This window comes from Nomascus leucogenys, chromosome 9 (assembly GCF_006542625.1).
Source record: "Nomascus leucogenys isolate Asia chromosome 9, Asia_NLE_v1, whole genome shotgun sequence".
Classification (NCBI taxonomy): Eukaryota; Metazoa; Chordata; class Mammalia; order Primates; family Hylobatidae; genus Nomascus; species Nomascus leucogenys.
In genome coordinates this window covers 46,071,527-46,098,575 of record NC_044389.1, presented here as the reverse complement: position 1 = coordinate 46,098,575, position 27,049 = coordinate 46,071,527, and the positions used below count along the sequence as shown (strand labels likewise).

The following is a 27,049-nucleotide window of genomic DNA, read 5'->3' as shown; positions in this document are numbered from 1 at the left end:
GCTTGGGCTGTTCAGCCCCGGGACAGCCTTCGCCCTCTGTTTCTGTGATGGCATTTGCTTCCAACTTTTGTTGGTACGTAGAACTAAACCGGTTTGTGTTTATATACTTGGGTGAAGCGGGTTACTTTTTGTATTTTCGGTTTAACTTTATTTTCTTAGAACTTGTTGCTTTTTTTAATTTGCGAGTGAACACTTCGTTTGAGAATGGCACCTTTTAGATTGAGAAGTAACGTAGCATTTAGAAAGCCCAACTTGTTTTCAAGAAGGTGATCTTGTAATGGCTTCCACCAGGCAAGTAGGCCAAGCACAAGGCAAGAAAGTTGCTGATTGTTGTGTTGAGTTGCACGATGATTTTATTCGTATTGAAAAGCTTGGAATTAAGTGTTGTGGAACTTCAGCCTGCAGAAAAATAAGCTTATTAATTTTTATTTGAAGTTTTGAATAAATCAAACTTCCTTTTTCACAAGAAAAGGGGTCCATAATGTTTTTTCTTTTAAGCCTGTGGAGTTGTCGAAAAATTAAGGGACTGACTGCTACTTTTTCACAGTAGTTTATTCTTTTGGAGTTAGTTGAGTTCATGCGAAATCCAATTAAGTTGAACAATTATTACAGGCTTGTACTTTCCAGATGTGTTTGTGTACTTAATAAATGCACTGAATGGCTTGTGGATTTCTGGGCTTTCTGATTCAGACCATTGAACTGTTGAAGGGGGGAAAAGTTGGGAGGACAATAATTTACTACTCATGTTTTGAATTCTTAAAATAATTTTAACAGTAAAAATGAAGGTTACTTTTTATCCCCACCAGAACAATTAAAAGTGCTTGAGGAGGGACCACATGCCAGTGGCTGAATGATGAATGAGTTGTGTCAAACAATTGGTAGAATTGTTTTCTAGGGATAGTAGAAATTTTTTTTTTGGTGATTGCAGTAAAGACTATTGGGAATTAACTATTTTAAAGATTTGTTTTTAATAGGCGATGAAGTTTACTGAGTTATAATGATCATACTGGAAAATTTTTAAGTTATGAAGAATTACAGCGATGTGGTTTTAAGCCAGTAACAGTAGTGTTTAAACTGGTGCTCTTGTTTTGTTTTGTTTTTAATTCAGAATACAATTATGGCCACCCAGGTAATGGGGCAGTCTTCTGGAGGAGGAGGGCTGTTTAGCAGCAGTGGCAACATTGGAATGGCCCTGCCTAACGACATGTATGACTTGCATGACCTTTCCAAAGCTGAACTGGCCGCACCTCAGCTTATTATGCTGGCAAATGTGGCCTTAACTGGGGAAGTAAATGGCAGCTGCTGTGATTACCTGGTCGGTGAAGAAAGACAGATGGCAGAATTGATGCCTGTTGGGGATAACAACTTTTCAGATAGTGAAGAAGGAGAAGGACTTGAAGAGTCTGCTGAAATTAAAGGTGAACCTCATGGACTGGAAAACATGGAACTGAGAAGTTTGGAACTCAGCGTCGTAGAACCTCAGCCTGTATTTGAGGCATCAGGTGCTCCAGAGATTTACAGTTCAAATAAAGATCTTCCTCCTGAAACACCTGGAGCGGAGGACAAAGGCAAGAGCTCGAAGACCAAACCCTTTCGCTGTAAGCCATGCCAATATGAAGCAGAATCTGAAGAACAGTTTGTGCATCACATCAGAGTTCACAGTGCTAAGAAATTTTTTGTGGAAGAGAGTGCGGAGAAGCAGGCAAAAGCCAGGGAATCTGGCTCTTCCACTGCAGAAGAGGGAGATTTCTCCAAGGGCCCCATTCGCTGTGACCGCTGCGGCTACAATACCAACCGATATGATCACTATACTGCACACCTGAAACACCACACCAGAGCTGGGGATAATGAGCGAGTCTACAAGTGCATCATTTGCACATACACAACAGTGAGCGAGTATCACTGGAGGAAACATTTAAGAAACCATTTTCCAAGGAAAGTATACACATGTGGAAAATGCAACTATTTTTCAGACAGAAAAAACAATTATGTTCAGCATGTTAGAACTCATACAGGTAAGAGAAGCTTTCTAGTCCGTAAGTTCAGTTCTCTTTTCTGATTGTTACTTGAGTGGTTAGTTAAGTAGTGCTTGAGAAAAAGGACTCTGGTTCAAATCCGGGTTCCGTTTTTGCTATCTTTGTGACCTTGCACAAGTTGTTTAACCTCTTTGTTCAGAAATTTCTCCATGGAGTAACGATATCTAGGATGGGAGGATTATGTGAAGTTACATGTAAAGCACAGAGTGTTACCTGGGAGGAACAGCCAAGAGATCTTACCGTGCTCTTACTAAAGTACATATCCTAACTTGGGATTTACCTTCAGCAAGTTAGACTGGCCGTGCATGGTGGCTGAGGCCTGTAATCCCAGCACTTCGGGAGGCCGAGGTGGAAGGACTGCCTGAGCCCAGAAGTTCTAGACCAGTCTGGGAAACATGGAAAGACCCCCGTCTCAAAAAGAAAACAGAAAAAAAAAAGTTTGTATGTTTATTTCTGTGACAGTGAACACATTTAAGATGCAGTGTAGTTTCTGAAAGGAATTGAGGGCTTAAATAAAAAGGAAAACTCAGTGATTAACCTTGCACATGCCCACTTAACAAAAGCCTCAAACTTTAAAACATTTGACTTATAGCATTGAGTTCCTAAATGGAACAACTTGTCTTTGTCCACAAAAAAGAAATGTGAGAAGGTAGTTTTTAAAAGATGGGTGGGATTATTACCAATTGAAACTATCCTGCCTCAGCCTCCCTGGCTCAGCCTCCCGAGTAGCTGGGATTACAGGCACCCACCACCGTGCCTGGCTAATTTTTTTTTTTTTTTTTGAGACGGAATTCTCACTCTGTTGCCCAGGCTGGAGCGCAATGGCATGGTCTTGGCTCACTGCAACCTCTGTCTCCCAGGTTCAAGCAGTTCTCCTGCCTCAGCCTCCCGAGTAGCTGGGACTATAGGTGCCCACCACCACACCCAGCTGATTTTATATTTTTAGTAGAGACGGGGTTTCACCATGTTGCCCAGGCTGGTCTTCAACTCCTGACCTCGTGATCCGCCCACCTCAGCCTCCCAGAATGCTGGGATTACAGGCGTGAGTGCCACGCCTGGCTGATTTTTGTATTTTTAGTAGAGATGGGGTTTTGCCATGTTGGCCAGGCTGGTCTCAGACTCCTGACCTCAGGTGATCCACCCACTTTGGCCTCCTAAATTGCTGGGATTATAGGTGTGAGCTACCGCACCCGGCCGAAACTTTTTTTTTTTAAATTTCTTTTTGTGGAGATGGGGGGGTCTCACTGTGTTGCCCAGGCTGGTCTTGAACACCTGGCCTTAAGTGATTCTCCTGCCTCAGCCTTCCCAAGTGTTGGGATTATAGGCGTGAGCCACTGTGCACACTAGTCATTCACTTTTAAATTGGGTTTTATTCAGCTGCTGTCCACTGTAGTTTTTTTAATTGGATTTATTTATTCATTTATTGATTTATTTGAGACGGAGTCTCACCCTGGAGCCCAGGCAGTAGTGTGATCACAGCTCACCACAGCCTCTACCTCCTGGGTTCAACCTCCAAAGTAACTGGGCTACTAGAAGTGCACTACCACACCCTAATTTTTTAAAATTTAAATTGGGTTTCACATATTGTAATTGAGGGGCCTCATTTTTCAAATAAATGTTTTTAACTATTGGTAGCTCATTTGGACATTTCTGTTACATTTTCCTGGTAAGAATTGGTGCATTTGGGTCCTGATGAATGGATAGAGAATAATCCCATACTCTACTCTTGGGATCACAAAATGAATAGGGGGTGTGGGATGCTGTTTGCCTCAGGTCTCCTCTTAACAGGAGTTGGCACTTGCCAGGACTGAACCCCACTGGTAAAGGGGACACTGAGGAGGGGAATTGATGCTGCTTTAAGTGGAGTGGTAGACTTAATTTTTGTTTTGTTTTGTTTTGTTTTGGAGATAGGGTCTCCCTCTATGCCCCAGGCTGGAGTGCAGTGACGCGATCTCGGCTCACTACAACCTCCACCTCCTAGGTTCAAGCGATTCTCATGCCTCAGCCTCCCAAGTAGCTGGGATTATAGGTGCCCACCACCATGCCTAGCTAATTTTTTGTTTTTTTAGTAGAGATGGGGTTTCACTATGTTGGCCAGGCTAGTCTCGAACTCCTGACCTTGTGACCCGCCTCGGCCTCCTAAAGTGCTGGGATTACACACCTGGCCAATTTTTTTTTTTTTTTTTTGAGATAGTTTGTCACCCATCCTGGAGTGCAGTGGCGCGATCACTGCTCACTGCAGCCTTGAACTCCTGGACTCCCTCTCCCCTCAGTCCCCCAAGTAGCTGGGACCACAGACGCATTGTCACCACACCTGGCTGATATTTGTATGGTAGAGACAGGGTTTCGCCATGTTGCCCAGGTTGGTCTCTAACTCCTGAGCTCAAGTAATCTGCCCTCAGCCTCCCAAAGTGCTGGGATTATGGGTGTGAGCCACCGTATCCAGCGACTGAATTTTTAAAAATTTATTTTATTTACTTATTTTTTACATCCCAAAGACTTAAAACTATTAACTGGTAGGCTTAAACAGTAAGACTTGCAGGTGAAATTCCATTACAAGAGTGACCTCTGTTACAGGATTGCTAAGCCCCAGCAGATGGATGGCTCATGTGTTGAATGCTTTAAAATTTAGTCCAGTAAAAGAATTTGTAGTCCCTTTGGAATTTGTCATAACCTGTGATTGATTGTCTCAATGCTTTGAAAGCATTCAATTTCAGAAGTAAAGGTCAAGCATTACAAAAATACATAGAGTAGGAAATGAAAGTTACTTGGGGTTACAACCCCATTAATCACTTAATAGTTTGAATTAGACAAACTGTTAGACTAAACCAGCCTCACCTACAATATCTTAAATCCCAGCCATCATATATACTAAGCTCATAAATAAGTACATCATATTCATTTAGCTGGGATTACAGGTGCCTTCCACCATGCCCGGCTAATTTTTGTATTTTCAGTAGAGATGTGGTTTCACCATGTTGGCCAGGCTAGTCTTGAACTCCTGACCTCAGGTGATCTGCCCACCTCAGCCTCCTGAAGTGCTGGGATTACAGGCCTGAGCCACCATGCCTGGCCTGGTTTATTTGGTCTTAATGCTTATTTTTCCCCGGTATTACCTTCATTCTGATTTTTTTTTTTTTTTTTTTTTTTGAGACAGAGTTTTACTCTTGTCACCCAGGCTGGAGTGCAATGGTGCAATCTCGGCTCACTGCAACCTCCGCCTCCCAGTTACAAGCAATTCTCCTGCCTCAGCCTCCTGAGTAGTTGGGATTCCAGGCATGCGCCACCACACCTGCTAATTTTGTATTAGTAGATACAGGGTTTCTCCATGTTGGCCAGGCTGGTCTTGATCTCCTGGCCTCAAGTGATCCATCTGCCACAGCCTCCCAAAGATTACAGGCATGAGCCACCACGCCCAGCCAATTTTGTGTGTGTGTGTGTGTGTGTGTGTGTGTGTATTTTTTTTTTTTTTTTGGGAGATGGAGTCTGGCTCTGTCACCCAGGCTGGAGTGCAGTGGCTTGATGTCTGCTCACTGCAAGCTCCGCCTCCCAGGTTCACGCCATTCTCCTGCCTCAGCCTCCCGAATAGCTGGGACTACAGGCGCCCACCACCGCGCCCAGCTAATTTTTTTGTGTTTTTAGTAGAGACAGGGTTTCACTGTGTTAGCCAGGATGGTCTCGATCTCCTGACCTTGTGATCCGCCCGCCTCGGCCTCCCAAAGTGCTGGGATTACAGGCGTGAGCCACCGCCCCGGCCTCTTTTTTTTTTTTTTTTTTTTGAGGGGGAGTCTTGCTCTGTTACTCAGGCTGGAGTGCAATGGTGTGATCTCTGCTCACTGCAACCTCTGCCTCCCGGGCTTAAGTGATTCTCCTGCCTCAGCCTCCTGAGGAGCTAGGATTACAGGTGCGTGCCACCACGCCCAGCTAATTTTTAAAAAAATTTTTAGTAGAGACAGGGTTTCACCACGTTGGCCAGGCTGGTCTCGACCTCCTGACCTTGTGATCAGCCCACCTCGGCCTCTCAAGGTGCTGGAATTACAAGTGTGAGCCACCGAACCTGGCCTTTTTTTACATTTTAAAACAATTTGGTGATGTATAGATTGAAGGTTAATATTTTGATTATGTAAATTCTGAAAGTATCTCTGGTATTAAATGGATAGTTCTGAAAATTATGGAAAATAAACTCATCTGGTGCGGAAGAGTAGAGGAAGAAAAGACAGGAATCACTTAAATTGATAGTGTTCAGGAATTACTTCTCGTTTCCACTTGCATTAGTAAGTAGCCCAGTTTTCTGATTAACTTAATGGGCTTAATTGTGTTTCTTGTGCCCTTCTATTCTGTGCTAATCTTCAGAACAATCCATTGAGGAAAATAGCATCTGTGATGATAGTTCATGTTTACACAGGGGAGAACTTCAGATTTAAAAGCCTGAAGTGATGTTCCCAAGGTCATATACAAGTATCATTTATAGCCGTTCCACGATGGCTCACGCCTGTAATCCTAGCACTTTGGGAGGATGAGGCAGGAGAATCCCTTGAACCTGGGAGGTGGAGGTTGCAGGGAGTCGAGATTGCGCAATTGCACTCCAGCCTGGGTGACAGAGTGAGACTCTTGTCTCAAAAACAAACAAAACAAGTAGCATTTAAAGTTCAGCAAACTCGACTCACTGCAACCTCCACCGAAAGGGTGGGGGGGAGCTGGGGACTTTCGTTCAGGTTGACCTCTTTAGTTTAGTGGTTTTGATATTTAACTAGTTCACAAAATCTACTTTTAAAGAAAACCTTTTTGCCTGTATGTGTAACTGAAAAATCAGTAGGTAACTAAGCTTTCTGGAGGAGAGTTATGCCTAGTTTGTGGGATTACGCAGATAAAGTAATCTGTTGTAAAGAATTTAAAAGCAGGCTGAGCGAGATGGCTCATTCCTGTAATCCCAGCACCTTGGGAGGCAGGCAGATCACCTGAGGTTGGGAGTTCGAGACCAGCCTGGTCGGCATGGTGAAATCCCGTCTCTACTAAAAATACAAAACTTGGCCTGTAGTCCCAGCTTCTAGGGAGACTGAGGCAGGAGAATCACTTGAACCTGAGAGGCAGAGGTTGCAGTGAGCCAAGATCGCGCCACTGCACTCCAGCCTGGGCGACAGAGCGAGACTCCGTCTCAAAAAATAATAATAATAAAATAAAAGAATTTAAAAGTAAATTATCTTTGATTCTTCAAGTTTATCTGCAATGGTATTTAATTTTTTCCAACTTTATTGAGATACAATTTACCTATGCAGTTCACTATAGATTGGCCTGTTCTGAATATTTCACATAAGTGGAATCATATAATAAGCAGTCTGAATAATGCTGCTATGAATATTCATGTTTTAAGTTTTGTGTGAACGTATGTTTTTGTTTCTTTTGGATATATACCTAAGTGTGAGATTGTGGGGCAGTATAGTAGCAACATTTTGGGTAACTGCCAAACTGTTTTCCAAATTAGCCATGCCATTTTACAATCCCACCAGCAATGTGTGAGGGTTCCAATTTCGGCACATGCTCAGCAATAATGTTAACATCTGTCTTTGTGATTACAGCTATCTTAGTGGGTATGAAGTCTTCATCTCATTGTGGTTTTGATTTGCATTTCCCTCACGGCTAATGATAATGTTCATCTTTTCATGTGTTTATTGGCTATTTGTATATCTTTTTTTTAAAGAATTCCATTAACATAAAACTATCTTAATTGTTCCAGGTCATAAGGTAGGCATTCTGTTGCTACCAACTCTTTACAGCTAATACATAGCTACCAGTGAATTACAGCAGAATAGTTACAAGGAACACATTTCCCACCTATCACCATTCTTTTTTCTTTTTTTTTAAGACGGAGTCTCACTCTGTCGCCCAGGCTGGAGTGCAGTGGCGCAATCTCGGCTCACTGCAAGCTCCGCCTCCCGGGTTCACGCCATTCTCCTGCCTCAGCCTCTCCGAGTAGCTGGGACTACAGGCGCCCGCCACCACGCCCGGCTAATTTTTTTGTATTTTTAGTAGAGATGGGGTTTCACCGTGGTCTCGATCTCCTGACCTCGTGATCCGCCCGCCTCGGCCTCCCAAAGTGCTGGGATTACAAGCGTGAGCCACCGCGCCCAACCCCTATCACCATTCTTTTTGTTGTTGTTTGTTTTTTGTTTTAAGACAGGGTCTTGCTCTGTTGCCCTGTGTGGAGTACAGTGGTGTGATCACGGCTCACTGAAGTCTCGGCCTTCTGGGCTCAAACGATCCGCCTGCCTCCCAAAGTGGATTACAGGCATGAACCACCATGCCCGGCCTATTCTTTTTTTCTGTGTACCACCTTTTCCTTATTTTATTAGACACATTTGTTTCTGCCTTAGACAAAACTGATAGCTTACATTTACTGAGGGCTTTACTATGTGCCAGACACAGTGTTAAATGCTCTGCATGTATTACTTAAACTTTTGCAATTACAGGAAGTGAAGATTCTGTTACTTTTACAGATGAGGAAACAGGGTGTTTTAGTAGCTTTACCAAGGTCATGATTATCTTGTGTCTGGAGACTATGTTAAAACAAATTGTACACCTTTTTTTAAAAGCTTGTTTTGCCGGGTGTGGCGGCTCATGCCTGTAATCCCAGCACTTTGGGAGGCCGAGGTGGGTGGATCACGAGGTCAGGAGATCAAGACCATCCTGGCTAACAAGGTGAAACCCCGTCTCTCCTAAAAATACCAAAAAATTAGCTGGGCATGGTGGCAGGCGCCTGTAGTACCAGCTACTCGGGAGGCTGAGGCAGGAGAATGGTGTGAACCCAGGAGGCATAGCTTGCAGTGAGCCGAGATCTCACCCGTGCACTCCAGCATGGGCAACAGAGCGAGACTCCGTCTCAAAAAAAAAAAAAAAGGCTTGTTTTGTTGTTGACAACCATGTCTAAAAAGAATATACGTGTCCTACCTTTGAGTCTTAAATTCTTCAGTATTAAATCACTGGCCTCTAGTCTTCAGTCCCTGTGGCTTTTATAATTTGTTTTAAAAATTGATGACTGGTTGGGCATGGTGGCTCATGCCTGTAATCCCAGCACTTTGGGAGGCCAATATAGGTGGATTGCTTGAGCCCAGAAGTTCGAGACCAGTCTGGGCAACATGGCAAAACCTGGTCTCTACCAAAAAAAAAAAAAAAAAAAAAGCTGGGCTTGGTGGCACACGCCTATGGTCCCAGCTACTTAGGAGGCTGAAGTGGGAGGATCTGTTGAACCCGGGAGGTCCAGGCTGCAGGAGCTACGTTCACGCCACCACATTCCAGTCTGGGCGACAGAGCGAGACCCTGTCTCATAAAAAACAATGAAAAGAAAATAGATGACCTTCTCTTAAATTTTTCTTTTTAACTTACTGTTTTTTATTTATTTTTATTTTTAGAGACAGGATCTCTCTCTTTACTCCAGGCTGGAGTATAGTGGTGCCGTCATAGCTCACTGCAGCCTCAAACTCTGGGCTCAAGTGATCCTCCTGCCTCAGCCTCCCAAGTGAGACTACATGTAGGGTCTCACTTTGACCCAGGCTGGAGCACAGTGGTACAATCACGGCTCATACCAGCCTCGTCCTTCTTGGGCTCAAGCAATCCTCCCATCTCAGCCTCCCAAGTAGCTGGGACCACAAGCATGCGCCACGACGCCTGGCTAATTTTTCTGTTTTCTGTAGAGAGGAGGTCTTGCTGTGTTTCCCAGGCTAGTCTTGAACTCCTGGGCTCAATATGATTGGCCTGTCTTGGCCTCCCAAAGTGTTGGGGTTACAGTCAGGGGCCACAATCCCCATGCTCAGCCCAGGCTATTTTTTTTTTTTTTTTTAAATGAGACGAAGTCTCACTCACTGCAACCTCCACCTCTGGGTTCAAGCGATTCTCCTGCCTCACTCAGCCTCCCGAGTAACTGGGACAACAGGCATGTGCCACCATGCCCGGCTAATTTTTTTTGTATTTTTAGCAGAGAGGGGGTTTAATTATGTTGGCCAGGCTGGTCTTGAACTCCTTACCTCGTGATCTACCAGTCTCGGCCTCCCAAAGTGCTGGGATTTCAGGCGTGAGCCACCGTGCCCAGCCCCAGGCTAGTTTTTAAAATAAATTTTTAGAAATGAGGTATTGCTGTGTTGCCCAGGCTGGTCTGGAACTCTACCACTTGAAAATTTTTAGCATAAAGCAATTACATTCTCACCGAAAAGTATTGTTTTAAGCTATCACTTTCAAATGGTAGTAGATTCATCATTTACAAGTTTAAAAAAAAACAAAAACCGGCATTAATAGCATCAGACAGTTCGGGTAGATTTTTTAAAAGGTGATTCTTATATAACAAAAATGCTTTGTACCTTATCAAGATAGTTTTTTACTTATCACTACTTAATGTATTAACATGCAGTATCACTGTGAAAATTAAAAGGGCTGTGAGAATTCAGAAAGTCATGTTGTTTTTTTGTCAGCAAAGCCAAAATAATGTAGTCATAGTTTCTGAAATAAATAACTTACATTTTAAATACATGATAAATTGATCTTTTTGCCAGAAATAGGAAAAAAAATTCTTGTTAAAATGTGCTGAGCGCTGAACATTGTTGCATTGTTAGTGAGAATTGTATTTGGCTTATTTCGTGACATTTAAACACTCTTCATTATTGAAATTTTGCAGGAGAACGCCCATATAAATGTGAACTTTGTCCTTACTCAAGTTCTCAGAAGACTCATCTAACTAGACATATGCGTACTCATTCAGGTTGGTAAGAAATTGGAACTTTTCTATCATTTTCATTAAACGACCATTTTAAGGAAATTCTTTTAGACTTGTAACCGAGTCATTTACTTATTATTTATTTTTAATATAATTTAGAAGTCAGAATTTAAAAATCAGTGTTCTGTCAATCTGGGGATTCCTAACATGGAATCCAAAGGTGGACCTCCTGAAAATGGAATTTTTGTGTACACTTTTTCTGGGAGGAGGGGCCTTAATTCTCATCAAATCTTTGAAGCGTTCCGTGACTCCAACAAAAGTTAAACTAATGTAGACCAAGGCTGATTGATCTTTTAACCCCTACTTCTCATATTTCTTCTAGCAGTATAAAGCTGAGACTCATAATGTGTGGTTGACAAGTGTCAGGGATTCCTTCTTAGCTTCTCAGGTCCTGAAATTAAGGTTTGTTCTGTTTCAAGGTTTGGTAGAGCTTTTAAGGACTGACTGCAAAAGTTTAGCTTGAAAAAGAAAATGATAGACAATCTAGGATGCCAATTTATTAAGCTGTAGTAAGAGTGTAGGACTATAACATGAGAGATTCGTCCACTCCAGTGACTGAAACAATCACCATCACCACTCAGAATTAGTCCCTGTTGGCCAGCATGGTGGCTCATGCCCTTAATCCCAGCACTTTGGGAGGCCAAGGTGGGCGGATCACCTGAGGCTGGGAGTTCGAGACTAGCCTGACCAACATGGAGAAATCCCATCTGTACTAAAAATACAAAATTAGCCAGGCGTGGTGGCGCATGCCTGTAATCCCAGCTGCTCAGGAGGCTGAGGCAAGAGAATTGCTTGAATTTTGGGAGGCAGAGGTTGTGAGCCGAGATCACGCCATCAAGAGCGAAATTCCATCTTGAAAAAAAAAGTCCCTATTATCAAAGTATGTAAGTGGCCAAGTTAAAAAGTAATGAATGTTAGCGTTGGTGAACTTGCTTGAATGCCTGATTGACTCTTGGTGAACTACCACTTTTACTTTTTATTTTTAAATTTTTTTTGGAGACAGTCTTGCTCTGTTGCCTAGGCTGGAGTGCAGTAGTGTGATCTCAGCTCACCACAACCTCTCCCTCCCGGGTTCAAGCGATTCTCCTGCATCAGCCTCCTGAATAGCTGGGATTACAGGTGCGCACCACCACACCCGGCTTATTCTTGTATTTTTAGTAGAGACGGGGTTTCACCATGTTGGTCAGGCTGGTCTCAAACTCCTGACCTCATGATCCACCCACCTAGGCCTCCCAAAGTAGTGGGATTACAGTCGTGAGCCACCATGGCTGGCCAAACTACCACTTCTTTTTTTTTTTTTTTTTGAGACGGAGTCTCGCTCTTTCACCCAGGCTGGAGTGCAGTGGCGCGATCTCGGCTCACTGCAGGCTCCGCCCCCCGGGGTTCACGCCATTCTCCTGCCTCAGCCTCCCGCGTAGCTGGACTACAGGCGCCTGCCACCTCGCCCGGCTAATTTTTTGTATTTTTAGTAGAGACAGGGTTTCACCGTGTTAGCCAGGATGGTCTCGATCTCCTGACCTCGTGATCCGCCCGCCTCGGCCTCCCAAAGTGTTGGGATTACAGGCGTGAGCCACCGCGCCCGGCCCAAACTACCACTTCTAATTAGAATACAGATTTAGAATGTATATCCCTGTGGGAAAAGTATCTTAAATCTTGCTGTTACAAAAGCCTATGTAGACCCATCTCCCTTCAATTAATAATTACCTTAGATCTGCCCTATTCAGTTGAGTAGCCACTAGCCTCATGTGGCTATTAAGCTTTCGAAACATTAGTAGTTTGAATTGATACTTATAAAATATGTACTTACCAGATTTTTCTTTTTTTTTTTTTTTTTTTTTTTTTGTTGAGACAGAGTCTTGCTCTATCCCCCAGGCTGGAGTGCAGTGGTGCGGATCTCAGCTCACTGCAACCTCTGCCTCCCGGGTTCAAGCAATTCTTGTGCCTCAGCCTCCCCAGTAGCTGGGATTACAGGCATGTGCCACCATACCCAGCTAATTTTGGTAATTTTAGTAGAGATGGGGTTTCGCCATGTTGGCCAGCCTGGTCTCGAACTCCTGACCTAAAGTGATCTGCCCATCTTGGCCTCCCAAAGTGCTGGGATTACAGGTGTGAGCCACCGCGCCCGGCCACTGACTTAAAACAGTATGAAGAAAAGACTATCTTTCTCTGAAGCAGGTTAGAGAAAAAATAAAGAATGTTAAATATTTATTTTTGAAGTTGATCATATGGCGAAACTATTGTATACATTGGCTTTAAAAAGTAATAAAATTAATTTTAACTGTTTGCTTTTTACCTTTGTGGTATGACTACTAGAAAATTTAAGATTACATGTGTGATATGCATTATATTTCTACTGGACATTGCTGCTATGAGTTAGTAACAAGATTTGATAAGACTTGATTATATCGCAGATTCTGATTTATTTGAACAGCTATGAAGTTGTCTATAGTATACTTGCTAGCCTTTCTTGACCCTACATGCTTGTCACACTAATGTACTTTGAGTGTTTTTTTCCTAAATCTAAGCCATTGAGTGGTGCCACTTAACCAGAAACCTGGTTTTATTATTTTTGGGTGTTTTTTGGTTTCATTCTCTGATGGTAACGTGGATGCAATCTCAGACTTTGGAGGTAAGCATCATGTCCTGTTGATAGTTGTGCTAGCTTTTTAGTAAAAAGAGCTTTGTAGTATTATTGTTATTACTTTCTTTTTTTTTCCTGAGATGGAGTTTCGCTCTTGTTGCCCAGGCTGGAATACAATGGTGTGATCACAGCTCACTGCAACCTCCGTCACCCAGGTTCAAGTGATTCTCCTGCCTCAACCTCCCAAGTAGCTGGGATTACAGGCATGTGCCACCACACCCAGCTAATTTTGTATTTTTAGTAGCGATGAGGTTTCACCATGTTGGCCAGCCTGGTCTCGAACTCCTGATGTCAGGTGATCCGCCTGCCTCAGCCTCCCACCGTGCTGGGATTACAGGCGTGAGCCACTGCTCCCGGCCAAGAGCTTTATATTAGTTAACTAGTTTTAGTCTTCATAACTATTTTATGTTGCATGAGTTCTGTTATCCTCATTTTACAGATGGGGAATATAGGGCATTGAAAAAAATATGACCTTTTTTCCTGTAGAATGTCCTTCCTTCTGGATATGTCCACTTGTTTTCTCGTGGTGTCATTTAGCTTTTCTTCTGTCCTTTGTATTGTAAACTGGAAATTAAATTTAAATGCTTGATAATCTTTCTCGCAAATGATATGCCTCGTTTAAAGTCACATGTGGGTGACCCATTAATATAATGTTAGGTCACTGCATTTAGAATGACTACATACTTTTATCCTTTCGTTCAATTAGTAATACTTTGTTTTGTTACTGTTTAAATGTTTATGGAGTTTTATACCAGTTGATAATCTTTGCATGAAACAATTGTATTTGGGTTTGCAAAATGTTTTGAGTTTTGTCTGCTGTATTTTAAAGATGATTTTTACTATTTGCTGTTAACAGTATAGCAAGTATTTTAATGGTGTCTTAAAAGCTAGTAGTAGCCACTAGCTATTGTATGTATGCTGGGTACTAAAAACAAGTATTTGCTGTCTCCAACCTTAGTACTACGAAGATATCGAGTTTCAGATTACATATTGTAGGATACAAGCTCACAAATAAGTAATTTTGTTGTTGTTGTTTTTGGAGTTGGAGACTCTGTTGCGCAGGCTGGAATGCAGTGATGTGATCATGCCTCACTGCAACTTCATATGCCTAGGCTCAAGCCATCCTCTTGCCTCAGTCTCCTGAGTAGCTAGGTCTACTGGCACATGCCACCACTCCAGCTAATTGGGGACTATTATTATTATTATTATTATTATTATTATTATTATTTTCGAGACAGTTTCGCTCTTGTCACCCAGCTAGAGTACAATGGTGCGATCTTGGCTCACTGCAACTTCTACCTCCCGGGTTCAAGCTATAGAATCTTCCTCAGCCTCCTGTGTAGCTGAAATTACAGGCACCCGCCACCATGCCTGGCTCATTTTTGTATTTTTAGTAGAGGTGTTGATCCACCCACCTCGGCCTCCCAAAGTGCTGGGATTACAGGCATGAGTCACCACGCCTGGCTGGAACTATTACTTTTATTTAAATATCTTATTTATTTATTGAGATCGAGTCTCGCTGTCACCCAGGCTGGAGTGCAATGGCGCGACCTCAGCTCACTGCAACCTCCGCCTCCTAGGTTCAAGCGATTCTCCTGCCTCAGCCTCCCGAGTAGCTGGGACTGCAGGCTCGTGCCACCATGCCAGGCTAATTTTTTGTATTTTTAGTAGAGACGGGGTTTCACCATGTTAGCCAGGATAGTCTCGATCTCCTGACCTCGTGATCCGCCCGCCTCAGCCTCCCAAAGTGCTGGGATTACAGGCGTGAGCCACCGTGCCTGGCCAATATCCTATTTCTTTTTATGGAGACTGGGTCTTGCTGTGTTGCCCAGACTGGCCTCAAACTCCTGGCCTTAAGCAATTATCTTGTCTCAGCTTCCCAAAGTGTTGGGATTACAGGTATGAGTCACTGTGCCCAGACAGACATACGTTTTATTTTTTTCTATTGATAACGTTGGTGCCAAGGGACTGTTTTAAATAGCTGGGATTGTTTGAAAGATATTGTGATGGTTTGAGAGTCTTTGTAGAATAAATTTTAAAAACTATTTTATTGAGGTATAATTTATAAATTTAAAAATGCACAGGTCTTAAGTGTATAGCCGAGTGACTGTGCTTTCGCCTATTTGATTATCACTCAAGAACAAGAGATGGAATATTTCTGCTCAGAAACACCTTGCCCTTTCCACCCAGTCTTTCCCCTGGATGATATTCTGTCTCCTATCAAAGAACATTATAGCATTTGTTTGTTTGTTTGTTTGAGGTGGGATCTCTGTCACCCAGGCTGGAGTGCAGTGGGTGCAGTTACAGCTGTCTAAACCTCTTGGGCTCAGGCAATCCTCCCACCTTAACCTCCCAAGTAGCTGGGACCACAGGTGTGCGCTACCATGCCTGTTTTTTTTTTTTTTCTTTCTTTCTTTTTTGTAGAGATGGAGTCTTACTATGTTGCCCAGGCTGGTTTTGAACTCCTGGGCTCAAGCGATCCACTTGCTTCAGCCTACCAAAGTGCTGGGAGTACAGGCATGAGCCACTGCGCCTAGTTTTAGAACATTCTTGTATAAAATGTTCTTGAGATTTATCCATGTTGGGTTATTGGACTTCATTTTATTGCTGGTAATGTATTGTATGCCGCCATTACTTTTTACTTAAAAATTTTCTTTGCTGGCTGTGCACAGTTCACACTTGTAATCCTAGCGCTTTGGGAAACCACGGTGAGCAGATCATCTGAGGTCAGAAGTTCATGACCAGGCTGGCCAACATGGTGGTACCCTATCTCTGCTAAAATACAAAAATTAGCCTGGCATGATGGCAGGTGCCTGTAATCCCAGCTACTCGGGAGGCTGAGACAGGAGAATCACTTGAACCCAGGAGATGGTGGTTGCAGTGAGCCGAGATTGCACCATTTCACTCCAGCCTGGGCGGCTGAGTGAGACTCATTCTCAAAAAAAAAAACTTCTTTGCCATTCTCTCTAGATTTTTGTTTTGTTTTGTTTTTATTTTTAAGAGAATTAATTTAAAAATTTTTAAAAATTGAGAGGCTTGTATTTGTGTATTTTTCACTGCGGCTTTAACCTCCTAGGCTCAAACGATCCTCCCACCTCAGCCTCTGGAGTAGGTGGCACTGTAGGCTTGTGCTACAACATGTGGCTAATTTTTAAATTTTTTTGTAGACAGCGTCTCACTAGGTTGCCCAGACTGGTCTCAAAACTCCTTAGCTCAAGCAATCTTCCTCACCTCATCCTCCCAAAAGTGCTAGGATTATGGGTGTGAACCACTGTGCCTGGCCATTCTTCTAAGAATATTTTTGATACATATGTATAAAGCTTGTAGAATTCTTTCCCCTTTTGTCTTGGCTTACACCTATAAATTCATTTCGGAGGCATAAAACAGACAACTGGCAGATTTACAAAGAAGAGAACCTGTTACTAGAATTGGGAAAAAGAATTTAAAATTGTTTGTACAGGGCAAAAAATTAACATTCAGGTAGGTACTAATTAGAAAATCTTGATGAATATATTTTAATATAAGCAAGATTTAATGGCAATAAAGTAAAAATTAAGGGAGAAAAACAACAGAGCAAATAAATCATGCCATCAAATTTTAAACAGAAAATTTCTGCATCCTCCCTTTCCATTCACCATTGCTTAGGTGGACCTTTGTACCTTGATTGATGCATGCTTGCTGTATAGATCTCCTTATTCATTAGTTATAAAATGGTGCTATTTTAATTATAATTATTTTATTAGTGTGTAAATATGAAGAGAAGAGATAAATTCCACTTATCTATTTACTCAGAATGTAAGAAAGACAGGATACGTAAGAGTCTTCCCATTGATTGACTGACTGATTGAGATGGAGTCTCACCCTGTCATCCAGGCTGGAGTGCAATGGCACGATCTCAGCTCACTGCAACCTCCACTTGCTGGGTTCAAGTGATTCTCCTGCCTCAGCCTCCCAAGTAGCTGGGATTACAGGCATGCACCACCACGCCTGGCTAAGTTTTTATATCTTTAGTAGAGATGGGGTTTCACCATGTTGGCCAGACTGGTCTCCAGCTCCTGGTCTCCAACTCCTGACCTCTTGATTCACCTGCCTCGGCCTCCCAAAGTGCTGGGATTACAGGCGTGAGCTACTGTGCCCAGCCTTTTTTATTTATTTATTTTTTGAGATGGAGTCTTGCTCTGTTGCCCAGGCTGGAGTGCAGTGGTGCGATCTCAGCTCACTGCACCCTCTGCCTCCCGGGTTCAAGGGATTCTCCTGCCTCAGCCTCCCAAGTAGCTGGGACTATAGGCATGTGTCACCACGCCTAGCTAATTTTTTGTATTTTTACAAAATGCCTCCCCAAATTTTATATTTTTACAAAAATGCCTCTCAAAGTTCTGGGATTACAGGCGTGACCCACTGTGCCCAGCCGAGTCTTCCCTTTTATTTATCCATACTCAAAGTTACCAGTTGGTTCCAAAAGTGAACAATTACAGGTAATGCATTTTGAGTTCTTGCTGTCTGCTCCATGTTAAGGACTTTACATAGATTAGATTATTTATAGCTCACAACACTTAGAGAGTATTTTATAGATGATATTGAGGCCGGGCGCGGTGGCTCACGCCTGTAATCCCAGCACTTTGGGAGGCCGAGGAGGGTGGATCACCTGAGGTCAGGAGTTTGAGACCAGCCTGATCAACATGGAGAAATCCCATCTCTACTAAAAATACAAAATTAGCCAGGCTTAGTGGCACATGCCTGTAATCCCAGCTACTGGGGAAGGTGAGGCAGGAGAATCGCTTGAACCTGGGAGGTGGAGGTTGCAGTGAGCTGAGATTGCGCCATTGCACTCCAGACTGGGCAACAAGAGCGAAACTCTATCTCAAAAAAAAAAAAAGAAAAAAGAAAAAAAAAAAGAAATTGAACTCTAGAGAGGTTTCAGGACTTTGCTCAAAGTCTCAGAGTGAGCAACTTGCAGAGCTCATGTTTTATCTCCCAGACAGTCTAGCTCTATCAGGAAGTTCTTAGGCCTTATGCTACCTATCTTTCTACGTTCTGTGTCCACATATGTAAGAAAATGTTTGTCTCCATTTAAATCATTCACTGGAGAAGACAATAGAGAACTAGGTATAGAGTAATGTAGCATGTTGTAGAAACTTGCATATTTGTAAATCTGTTAGTAGACCAACATGGAGAAGAATTGTCCAGTCAGTGAATATCCAATTGGACTACCTGGATAAGGTGATTATTTTATCGCCAGGCATTTTCTAATCATGTAAAACTTAACATCTACATGGTTTTACCTAATGTCTGAGTTTTGCTTTATGAAAAATTTTAGTAAGATCTGATATGAATTTGAGAATGTTTGAGATGAATTTTCATAAATGTCAATTTCCATTTTTCTACTATGCATTCCATTGGACCAGTGGGGTATGGATACCATTTGGTAATATTTACTAGAGTGTGATCTAGATGGGTATGTATTCAGGTAGAATGTATTACTCTTATGCCTTTAATTTGGGGGTGGGGGTCTGGTTTTGTATGTGTCAGTGATTGTGACTTTGCTTATTTTACATACCGTATCTATTTGTGTGCCACTTCTCATTACCTAGTTCCTTTACGTATTTTATAGAAAGGTGGGGGGAAAATCAAGAAAGTTTTCTGAATAATTACCTTGGCCTATATTTTTGCTTTAAAATAGCAATGCTAGCACAGGAACTTTGCTAAGTGAAAATTTACTCAGCTCTTGCCATGATGGACAGAAGGATTAAATTTCAGGAAAAAGCCTTTGCTTAGGCTAAAGCAGAATTTCAAAACTTTTGCACCTAGGATCTGGGAGTATAGCCCAGAGTGAAAGATATTTTTCTCAAGATTTACCATAAGAAATTTAGGGTGGAGGGAGTATGGGAATTTTATTTTTATTTATTTTTGAGACGAAGTTTCGCTCTTGTCGCCTAGGCTGTAGTGCAGTGGTGCGATCTTGGCTCACTGTAACCTCACCTTCTGGGTTCAAGCAATTCTCCTTCTTCAGCCTCCCGAGTAGCTGGGATTACAGGCATCTGCCACCACACCTGGCTAATTTTTTGTATTTTTAGTAGAAACAGGGTTTCACCATGTTGGCCAGGCTGGTCTTGAACTCCTGACCTCAGGTGATCCACTGCCTTGGCCTCCCAAAGTGCTGGGATTACAGGTGTGAGCCACCACGCCTGGCTGGGAATTTTATTTATTGATGTATTTTTGAGACAGGTCCTTGCCCTGTTGCCCAGGTTGGAGTACAGTAGCACATTCACAACTCACTGCTACTTCAAATTCCTGGGCTTAAGCAGTCCTCCCGCCTTTGCCTCCCGAGTAGCTAGGACTACAGGTGCACTCCATTATGCCTGGCTAATTTTTTTTTTTTTCTTTGAGACACAGTCTTGCTGTCACCCAGGCTGGAGTGAAGTAGTGCGATCTCAGCTCACTGCAACCTCCGCCTCCTGGGTTAAAGCAATTCTTGTGTCTCAGCCTCCTGAGTAGGTGGGATTACTGGTGTGCAACACCACGCCCAGCTAATTTTTTTTGTATTTTTAGTAGAGATGGGGTTTCACCATATTGGCCAGGCTGGTTTCAAACTCCTGGCCTCGAGGTATCCGCCCACCTTGGCCTCCCAAAGTTAATTTTTGTTTTTATTTATTTGCCCAGGTTGTCCTCTAACTCCTGGGCTCAAGCAGTCCTTTTGCCGTGGCCTCCCAGAGAGTTGAGGTTATAGTCGTGAGCCACTGCACCTGGCCAGAATTTTATTTTCTACTCCATTAGGCATTTAACTAAACACAAAAAAATTTTAAAATTGATAATTTTCCCCCAAATTAACACCCAGAGCCCAACTGAACTTTGCCAATAGTTGTGTATGTCTTAAAGAATCTCTGTTCTTTAACAGTGCTTGAGGACTCTAACTTGAACTTTTTTGAAGCTTGTGGTTAACCGAGATTTATTCCTCTCTTTTGAGAATCAATGTGAAAGGATAGAGAAATGTTATACAAATAAATATGGTAAATATAAGGTGCATGATACAGCATTTTCAATGAATAGTCTTTGTTGTTACTTTACATATACAGTTCTTTATATTTTAATCTTGAATTTGTCTTAATCTATGTCTTCTCTCATACTTTTGATTTGCCTTCAGGTGAGAAGCCATTTAAATGTGATCAGTGCAGTTATGTGGCCTCTAATCAACATGAAGTAACCCGCCATGCAAGACAGGTTCACAATGGGCCTAAACCTCTTAATTGCCCACACTGTGATTACAAAACAGCAGATAGAAGCAACTTCAAAAAACATGTAGAGCTACATGTGAACCCACGGCAGTTCAATTGCCCTGTATGTGACTATGCAGCTTCCAAGAAGTGTAATCTACAGTATCACTTCAAATCTAAGCATCCTACTTGTCCTAATAAAACAATGGATGTCTCAAAAGTGAAACTAAAGAAAACCAAAAAACGAGAGGCCGACTTGCCTGATAATATTACCAATGAAAAAACAGAAATAGAACAAACAAAAATAAAAGGGGATGTGGCTGGAAAGAAAAACGAAAAGTCCGTCAAAGCGGAGAAAAGAGATGTCTCAAAAGAGAAAAAGCCTTCTAATAATGTGTCAATGATCCAGGTGACTACCAGAACTCGAAAATCAGTAACAGAGATGAAAGAGATGGATGTGCATACGGGAAGCAATTCAGAAAAATTCAGTAAAACTAAGAAAAGCAAAAGGAAGCTGGAAGTTGACACCCATGCTTTACATGGTCCTGTGAATGATGAGGAATCTTCAACAAAAAAGAAAAAGAAGGTAGAAAGCAAATCCAAAAATAATAGTCAGGAAATGCCAAAAGGTGACAGCAAAGTGGAGGAGAATAAAAAGCAAAATACTTGCATGAAAAAAAGTACAAAGAAGAAAACTCTGAAAAATAAATCAAGTAAGAAAAGCAGTAAGCCTCCTCAGAAGGAACCTGTTGAGAAGGGATCTGCTCAGATGGACCCTCCTCAGATGGGGCCTGCTCCCACAGAGGCAGTTCAGAAGGGGCCCATTCAGGTGGAGCTGCCACCTCCCATGGAGCCTGCTCAGATGGAGGGTGCCCAGATACGGCCTGCTCATGATGAGCCTGTTCAGATGGAGGTGGTTCAGGAGGGGGCTGCTCAGAAGGAGCTGCTGCCTCCCGTGGAGCTTGCTCAGATGGTGGGTGCCCAGATGGTACCTGCTTACATGGAGCTGCCTCCTCCCATGGAGACTGCTCAGACGGAGGTTGCCCAAATGGGGCCTGCTCCCATGGAACCTGCTCAGATGGAGGTTGCCCAGGTAGAACCTGCTCCCATACAGGTGGTCCAGAAGGAGCCTGTTCAGATGGAACTGTCTCCTCCCATGGAGGTGGTCCAGAAGGAGCCTGTTCAGATGGAGCTGTCTCCTCCCATGGAGGTGGTCCAGAAGGAACCTGTTCAGATAGAGCTGTCTCCTCCTATAGAGGTGGTCCAGAAGGAGCCTATTCAGATGGAGTTGTCTCCTCCCATGGGGGTAGTTCAGAAGGAGCCTGCTCAGAGGGAGCCACCTCCTTCCAGAGAGCCTCCCCTTCACATGGAGCCAATTTCCAAAAAGCCTCCTCTCCGAAAAGATAAAAAGGAAAAGTCTAACATGCAGAGTGAAAGGGCACGGAAGGAGCAAGTCCTTATTGAAGTTGGCTTAGTGCCTGTTAAAGATAGCTGGCTTCTAAAGGAAAGTGTAAGCACAGAGGGTCTCTCACCACCATCACCACCACTGCCAAAGGAAAATTTAAGAGAAGAGGCATCAGGAGACCAAAAATTACTCAACACAGGTGAAGGAAATGAAGAAGCCCCTCTTCAGAAAGTAGGAGCAGAAGAGACAGATGAGAGCCTACCTGGTCTTGCTGCTAATATCAACGAATCTACCCATGTTTCATCCTCTGGACAAAACTTGAATATGTCAGAGGGTGAAACTTTAAATGGTAAACATCAGACTGACACTATAGTTTGTGAAATGAAAATGGACACTGATCAGAACACAAGAGAGAATCTCACTGGTATAAATACAACAGCTGAAGAACCAGTTTCACCAGTGCTTCCCCCTTCAGCAGTAGAAGAACGTGAAGCAGTGTCCAAAACTGCACTGGCATCACCTCCTGCTACCATGGCAGCAAATGAGTCTCAGGAAATTGATGAAGATGAAGGCATCCACAGCCATGAAGGAAGTGACCTAAGTGACAACATGTCAGAGGGTAGTGATGATTCTGGATTGCATGGGGCTCGGCCAGTTCCACAAGAATCTAGCAGAAAAAATGCAAAGGAAGCCTTGGCAGTCAAAGCGGCCAAGGGAGATTTTGTTTGTATCTTCTGTGATCGTTCTTTCAGAAAGGGAAAAGATTACAGTAAACACCTCAATCGCCATTTGGTTAATGTGTACTATCTTGAAGAAGCAGCTCAAGGGCAGGAGTAATGAAACTTTGGACGAGGTTTCGATTCTTAGTTTGTAAGGTATATTACATTTTATATTCATTTATAATAGCAGACAACCTTTTAAGATTGCTTTAATTAGTATCTGATATTGATTTTTAAGTGGCATTCTTTTCCTTAGGACTTTTTATGTATACCTGTTGACTGTTGTGTAAATTTTAGCAAATCTAAGAGAGTTAGTGTACTAAACCAGCAGATACCTGTATCTGTTAGCTTATGTGTTTAATTGAAATTAGAAGGCTAAGATGGTATAACAGCATTTTATTGCTTTGTCCAGCTACAACTTGTCATTTTTTTCTCCGTGTCTTATCTTCCTGTTTCACTTTAGTTTATTCTTCGTTTTTTATTGAGATCTATAAAAAATTGGCTTACTTAATAACAAATTACTTGAAGAATTTGCCTGCTTTATATAAAGTTAGCACTTTAAGATTTTTTTTTAGAGATGAGAAGACATTTAAATTGAAGAAAAATTCTCCCAGCAATAGACATTCTATCAGTCCAAGTATTTACTTCCTGAGTTTTGATCAATATTTTTTATTTGTGTATGTTAATCGTCATAAAAACAGTGATTTTGGTGTGTTTTTTATTTTGGTGCTTTAATGGCTTAAGATGTTGCACATTTTTTTTTCTTTTGGTTTCTGTTTATGTTTTTTTGCCTATGCAGTTAAATTTTTCCTAGAAATAGCATTTGTGTTGAACAGTAACACTTTATACGTATATATATGCATGTGTATTTTGTTTGGCGTCTTTGGAGGGATGCTTTTAGACTTGTTTGCAAAAGGGCAGTTCTTTTTCTTTGCTGCAGTTGTCTATTTTGCAGAATAGTAGTGTGTGCAAGTTTGTGAGCAAATGAAATATGCAGGTTCAATCCATTGATTTTGATTTTTACATCTTATATCTATGCCAGAATCTGTATTTCATATAACTTATTTATTTTGAATGGATGTAGTAAATTCACAGCTATCAGTTTTGATTTTGCAATAAATAAACCACTAGGTTGCACATCGAACAAATTTTTATCTCAAATACCAACCATCATTTTTTTTTTTTTCATGTGTTTTGGTACAGCTAATTCCTAATTGTAGAGTGTTAAATGTTTGAGGAGAACCTTTTCTCATAGATGGTTGGTGTTCATATAGCTACTTTACAATAAAGAGAACTGTAAGTGATATTTGGAAACTGCAAACCTGGAATTAGGAGACATAATTATTCCTTCAAGTTTTATAGAATATCACTTGGGAGATTCCAAAGCCATAGCTATTACGCGGCAAACCTAGGATAAGAGAGGTAGTATGAGTGCTGGTAGACCAGCTGCAACTTTCCTTTACAGTGAAAATGGCTGGTGAAACAAGTACAGTCCAGATTTTTTAAAATCATACTTTCTCAGGGATCTCCACAAACTGGTGGGTGTCCTGGCTGTCTGTGTGATAGCCTCTTTCTATAGGTGAGGCCTCAAATGAATTGCAGCTATCCTGGTGTTCCTATGAGGGCACTTTGTATGAAAAAGGGCATGTACTCCAAAACATTTTTGTAGGTTCTTTGGCCAGTTGCCAAAGAGTATGAAAGAATCCAATAGAGGATTTTTCTTACTGATAGCAGTCATTCATTGCAGTAAAATAAAATATGATCCCATTAGGGAATCTTGAATTCTGACCTCCCATATTCTGTTTTGAAATAACCACTTTATATTTCATTTTTTAAAAATCTGATGATCTCTTTGGGGCAGGTTTCAGATTTTGGCAGTACAACATGAAAGATTAGGAAAAGCATTAATAACGTGTGGGTGGAAAGCTTGTTAAAAATCTGAGAGTGAAGTTTGAGTTAAAAGTTGTTTGAACTTGGAATTGACTGGGAGGCCAAAGATTTAAAGAAGCAGAAGATTCTTCTCTTAAGACATGAGGAGTAAGTTGTGTGATAATGGTGTGTGTTTTGTGTGCATGAATGGACATTGTAAATGTTGAATTCTAGGCTCCGACAATCATTGTCAACAGAAGATTCAAGCTGCAAATATTTATGTTTTAAAACTTAAATTATAAAGCTAGTTAAGTCTTTCTAATGACTAGTTTTAATGTTCATGGGTACATTTTACCTAAGTTACCGTTTACATTATATAGAAAAAGATACATCTTAAGTACAGATTGGTTATTAGGAATTAGTTTGGGGAAGAGGTTTTTTTTGTGGATTCTTTCATACTGCAAAGAAAAACCATTTGCCTTTTGGGGAATTGAGCTAAACTCTAGTCTTTAAGACTAGAATGCTAAAAACAAAAACATGAAGGAAATTAAAACCCTTTATTATTAAATTGATTTGTAAAAACATTGTTACTGGAAATTGATTGGACTTGAGGCCTTCCTCCAGAAAATAAGGACTTGATTGTCAGGCCTATATTAGGTTCTGAACCTTAATGCCGTGTATTTGTACTTACTAAAAATTGTTTCAATGAAAAGTACATTAGCAGTATGAACTTCTGGTCCAGTTGGAAGTTCTTCCATTTGAAAAATGTGATATTTGCATGGAACTGTTTGAAACTTTTTTATTTTCTAGACCCCCTCCCCAACACTGGATAGAATTTAGTCTAGAATTTTCCCTTTGGATAAAAGAACAAAAATTGAACATGTTATTTGTAAATTGGTGTTTAGTAATTAGTGATAAACTTGAAATACTAGCATATATTATAAGCCTTAATCTTAGGTAGTCTTATGAAAATGAATCTCTTAACTATCTTTTGAACCTGTATTCACATTGGTTTTCAAGATATTTTAAGTTATATTTTTTCCTCTTTTCAGAGCTGCTTCTTATTCTGGGGCTACTTTTTTTTAAAATTGTGTAATTCACAAGGGGCTGCATTTTTTTTTTTTTTTTAATAAGGCTTATAACTATGGCTGGATCTTTTGCTCTAGTCTTCTAAGAAGGACCATTTTATTTTTTAGAGTCACTTCTAAAGTCATGTGGTAATTAACTTTGGAGACTGTTTTGCATATGAGTGCTGATACAAATTAAAACCCAAGTAGACCTCATTGCATGTCACCCTATGAATGTTGACAATGGAAGGAATACCTTGCCTGTAGTATACTGTCACTTCTGGACTGAAAAGCTGAGGAAGAAGGTTAAGTTGCTTTTTTACGTAAGTCAGAAAAACTTACAGCTGGTGTTCCTAGTTTCCTGGTTGACCTCAGCAGATGAAGTGAACAGATAGTGTTAATTCAGATTGAAGAAATTATCTGAATCTTGGTTTGTGTAGATCTACAATCTACATGCAATATTAACTAAATCAGAAAGCTTTTACAGTTTCACATGTGTACATAGGTTCCCTCCCAGTCCCTTCCATATCCATTAGTTATTGAACTTTCTAAACTGGCATTGAAACATTACAACAATGTTTTGTTGCACCAATTTTATGTACTTATGCAGTGCAATACGTGTTATTTTTCTGAGGCAAACCAAAGGTAAATTTCTCAAGGTTCTTGCTGCCTTCTTGAGCAGCATTTAATGGAAGATCTTTTATACATTTGTAATAGATAAAAATAAACCAGATTGCAAGTCCTTTTTTAAAATCTTAAACCATGTACCAAGTTTTTGGTCCAAATTGTGTAGGATAAGTTAAACTTAAATTGCATTCTATTAACCAATATGAGTGTATTTCTGTAAGCATAGTTACGTTGAAATAAAGTTTTAAAAACCATGATGTCTTTGTTTATTATTGGTATATCCAGAATGCAGGAAAGCCAAATTTATGCTGCTGGGAACTGCAAGTGTATTAATAGGCTTTTCAAGATTATTTCTCAGGCTGGGCGCAATGGTTCACGCCTGTAATCCCAGCACTTTGGGAGGCTGAGGCAGGTGGATCACGAGGTCAGGATTTCAAGGCCAGCCTGGCCAACATAGTGAAACCACGTCTCTACTAAAAATGGAAAAATTAGCCGGGTGTGGTGGTGGGTGCCTGTAATCCCAGCTACTCGGGAGGCTGAGGCAGGAGAATCGCTTGAACACAGGAGGTGGAGGTTGCAGTGAGCCGAGATCATGCCATTGCACTTCAGCCCAGGCAAGAGTGCGAGACTCCGTCTTAAAAAAAAAAAAGAAAAGAAAATTATCACAGGTAGAAAAGTCACAGCATGTTGTTTGAGGTAACAGTCCAGTATGG

The 27,049-nt window shown here is 41.5% G+C and overlaps 1 protein-coding gene across 1 annotated transcript; it reads left to right on the top strand.

Moving 5' to 3' along the window:
* Positions 1-52: 52 nt before the first annotated feature.
* Positions 53-26,590, top strand: REST (RE1 silencing transcription factor). Its single transcript, XM_030818888.1, has 4 exons — positions 53-73; positions 1,109-2,015; positions 10,699-10,782; positions 20,580-26,590. The coding sequence occupies exons 2-4, from the start codon at positions 1,118-1,120 to the stop codon at positions 22,889-22,891; spliced, it is 3,294 nt and encodes a 1,097-aa protein (XP_030674748.1). The 5' UTR covers positions 53-73; positions 1,109-1,117; the 3' UTR covers positions 22,892-26,590.
* Positions 26,591-27,049: the final 459 nt, after the last annotated feature.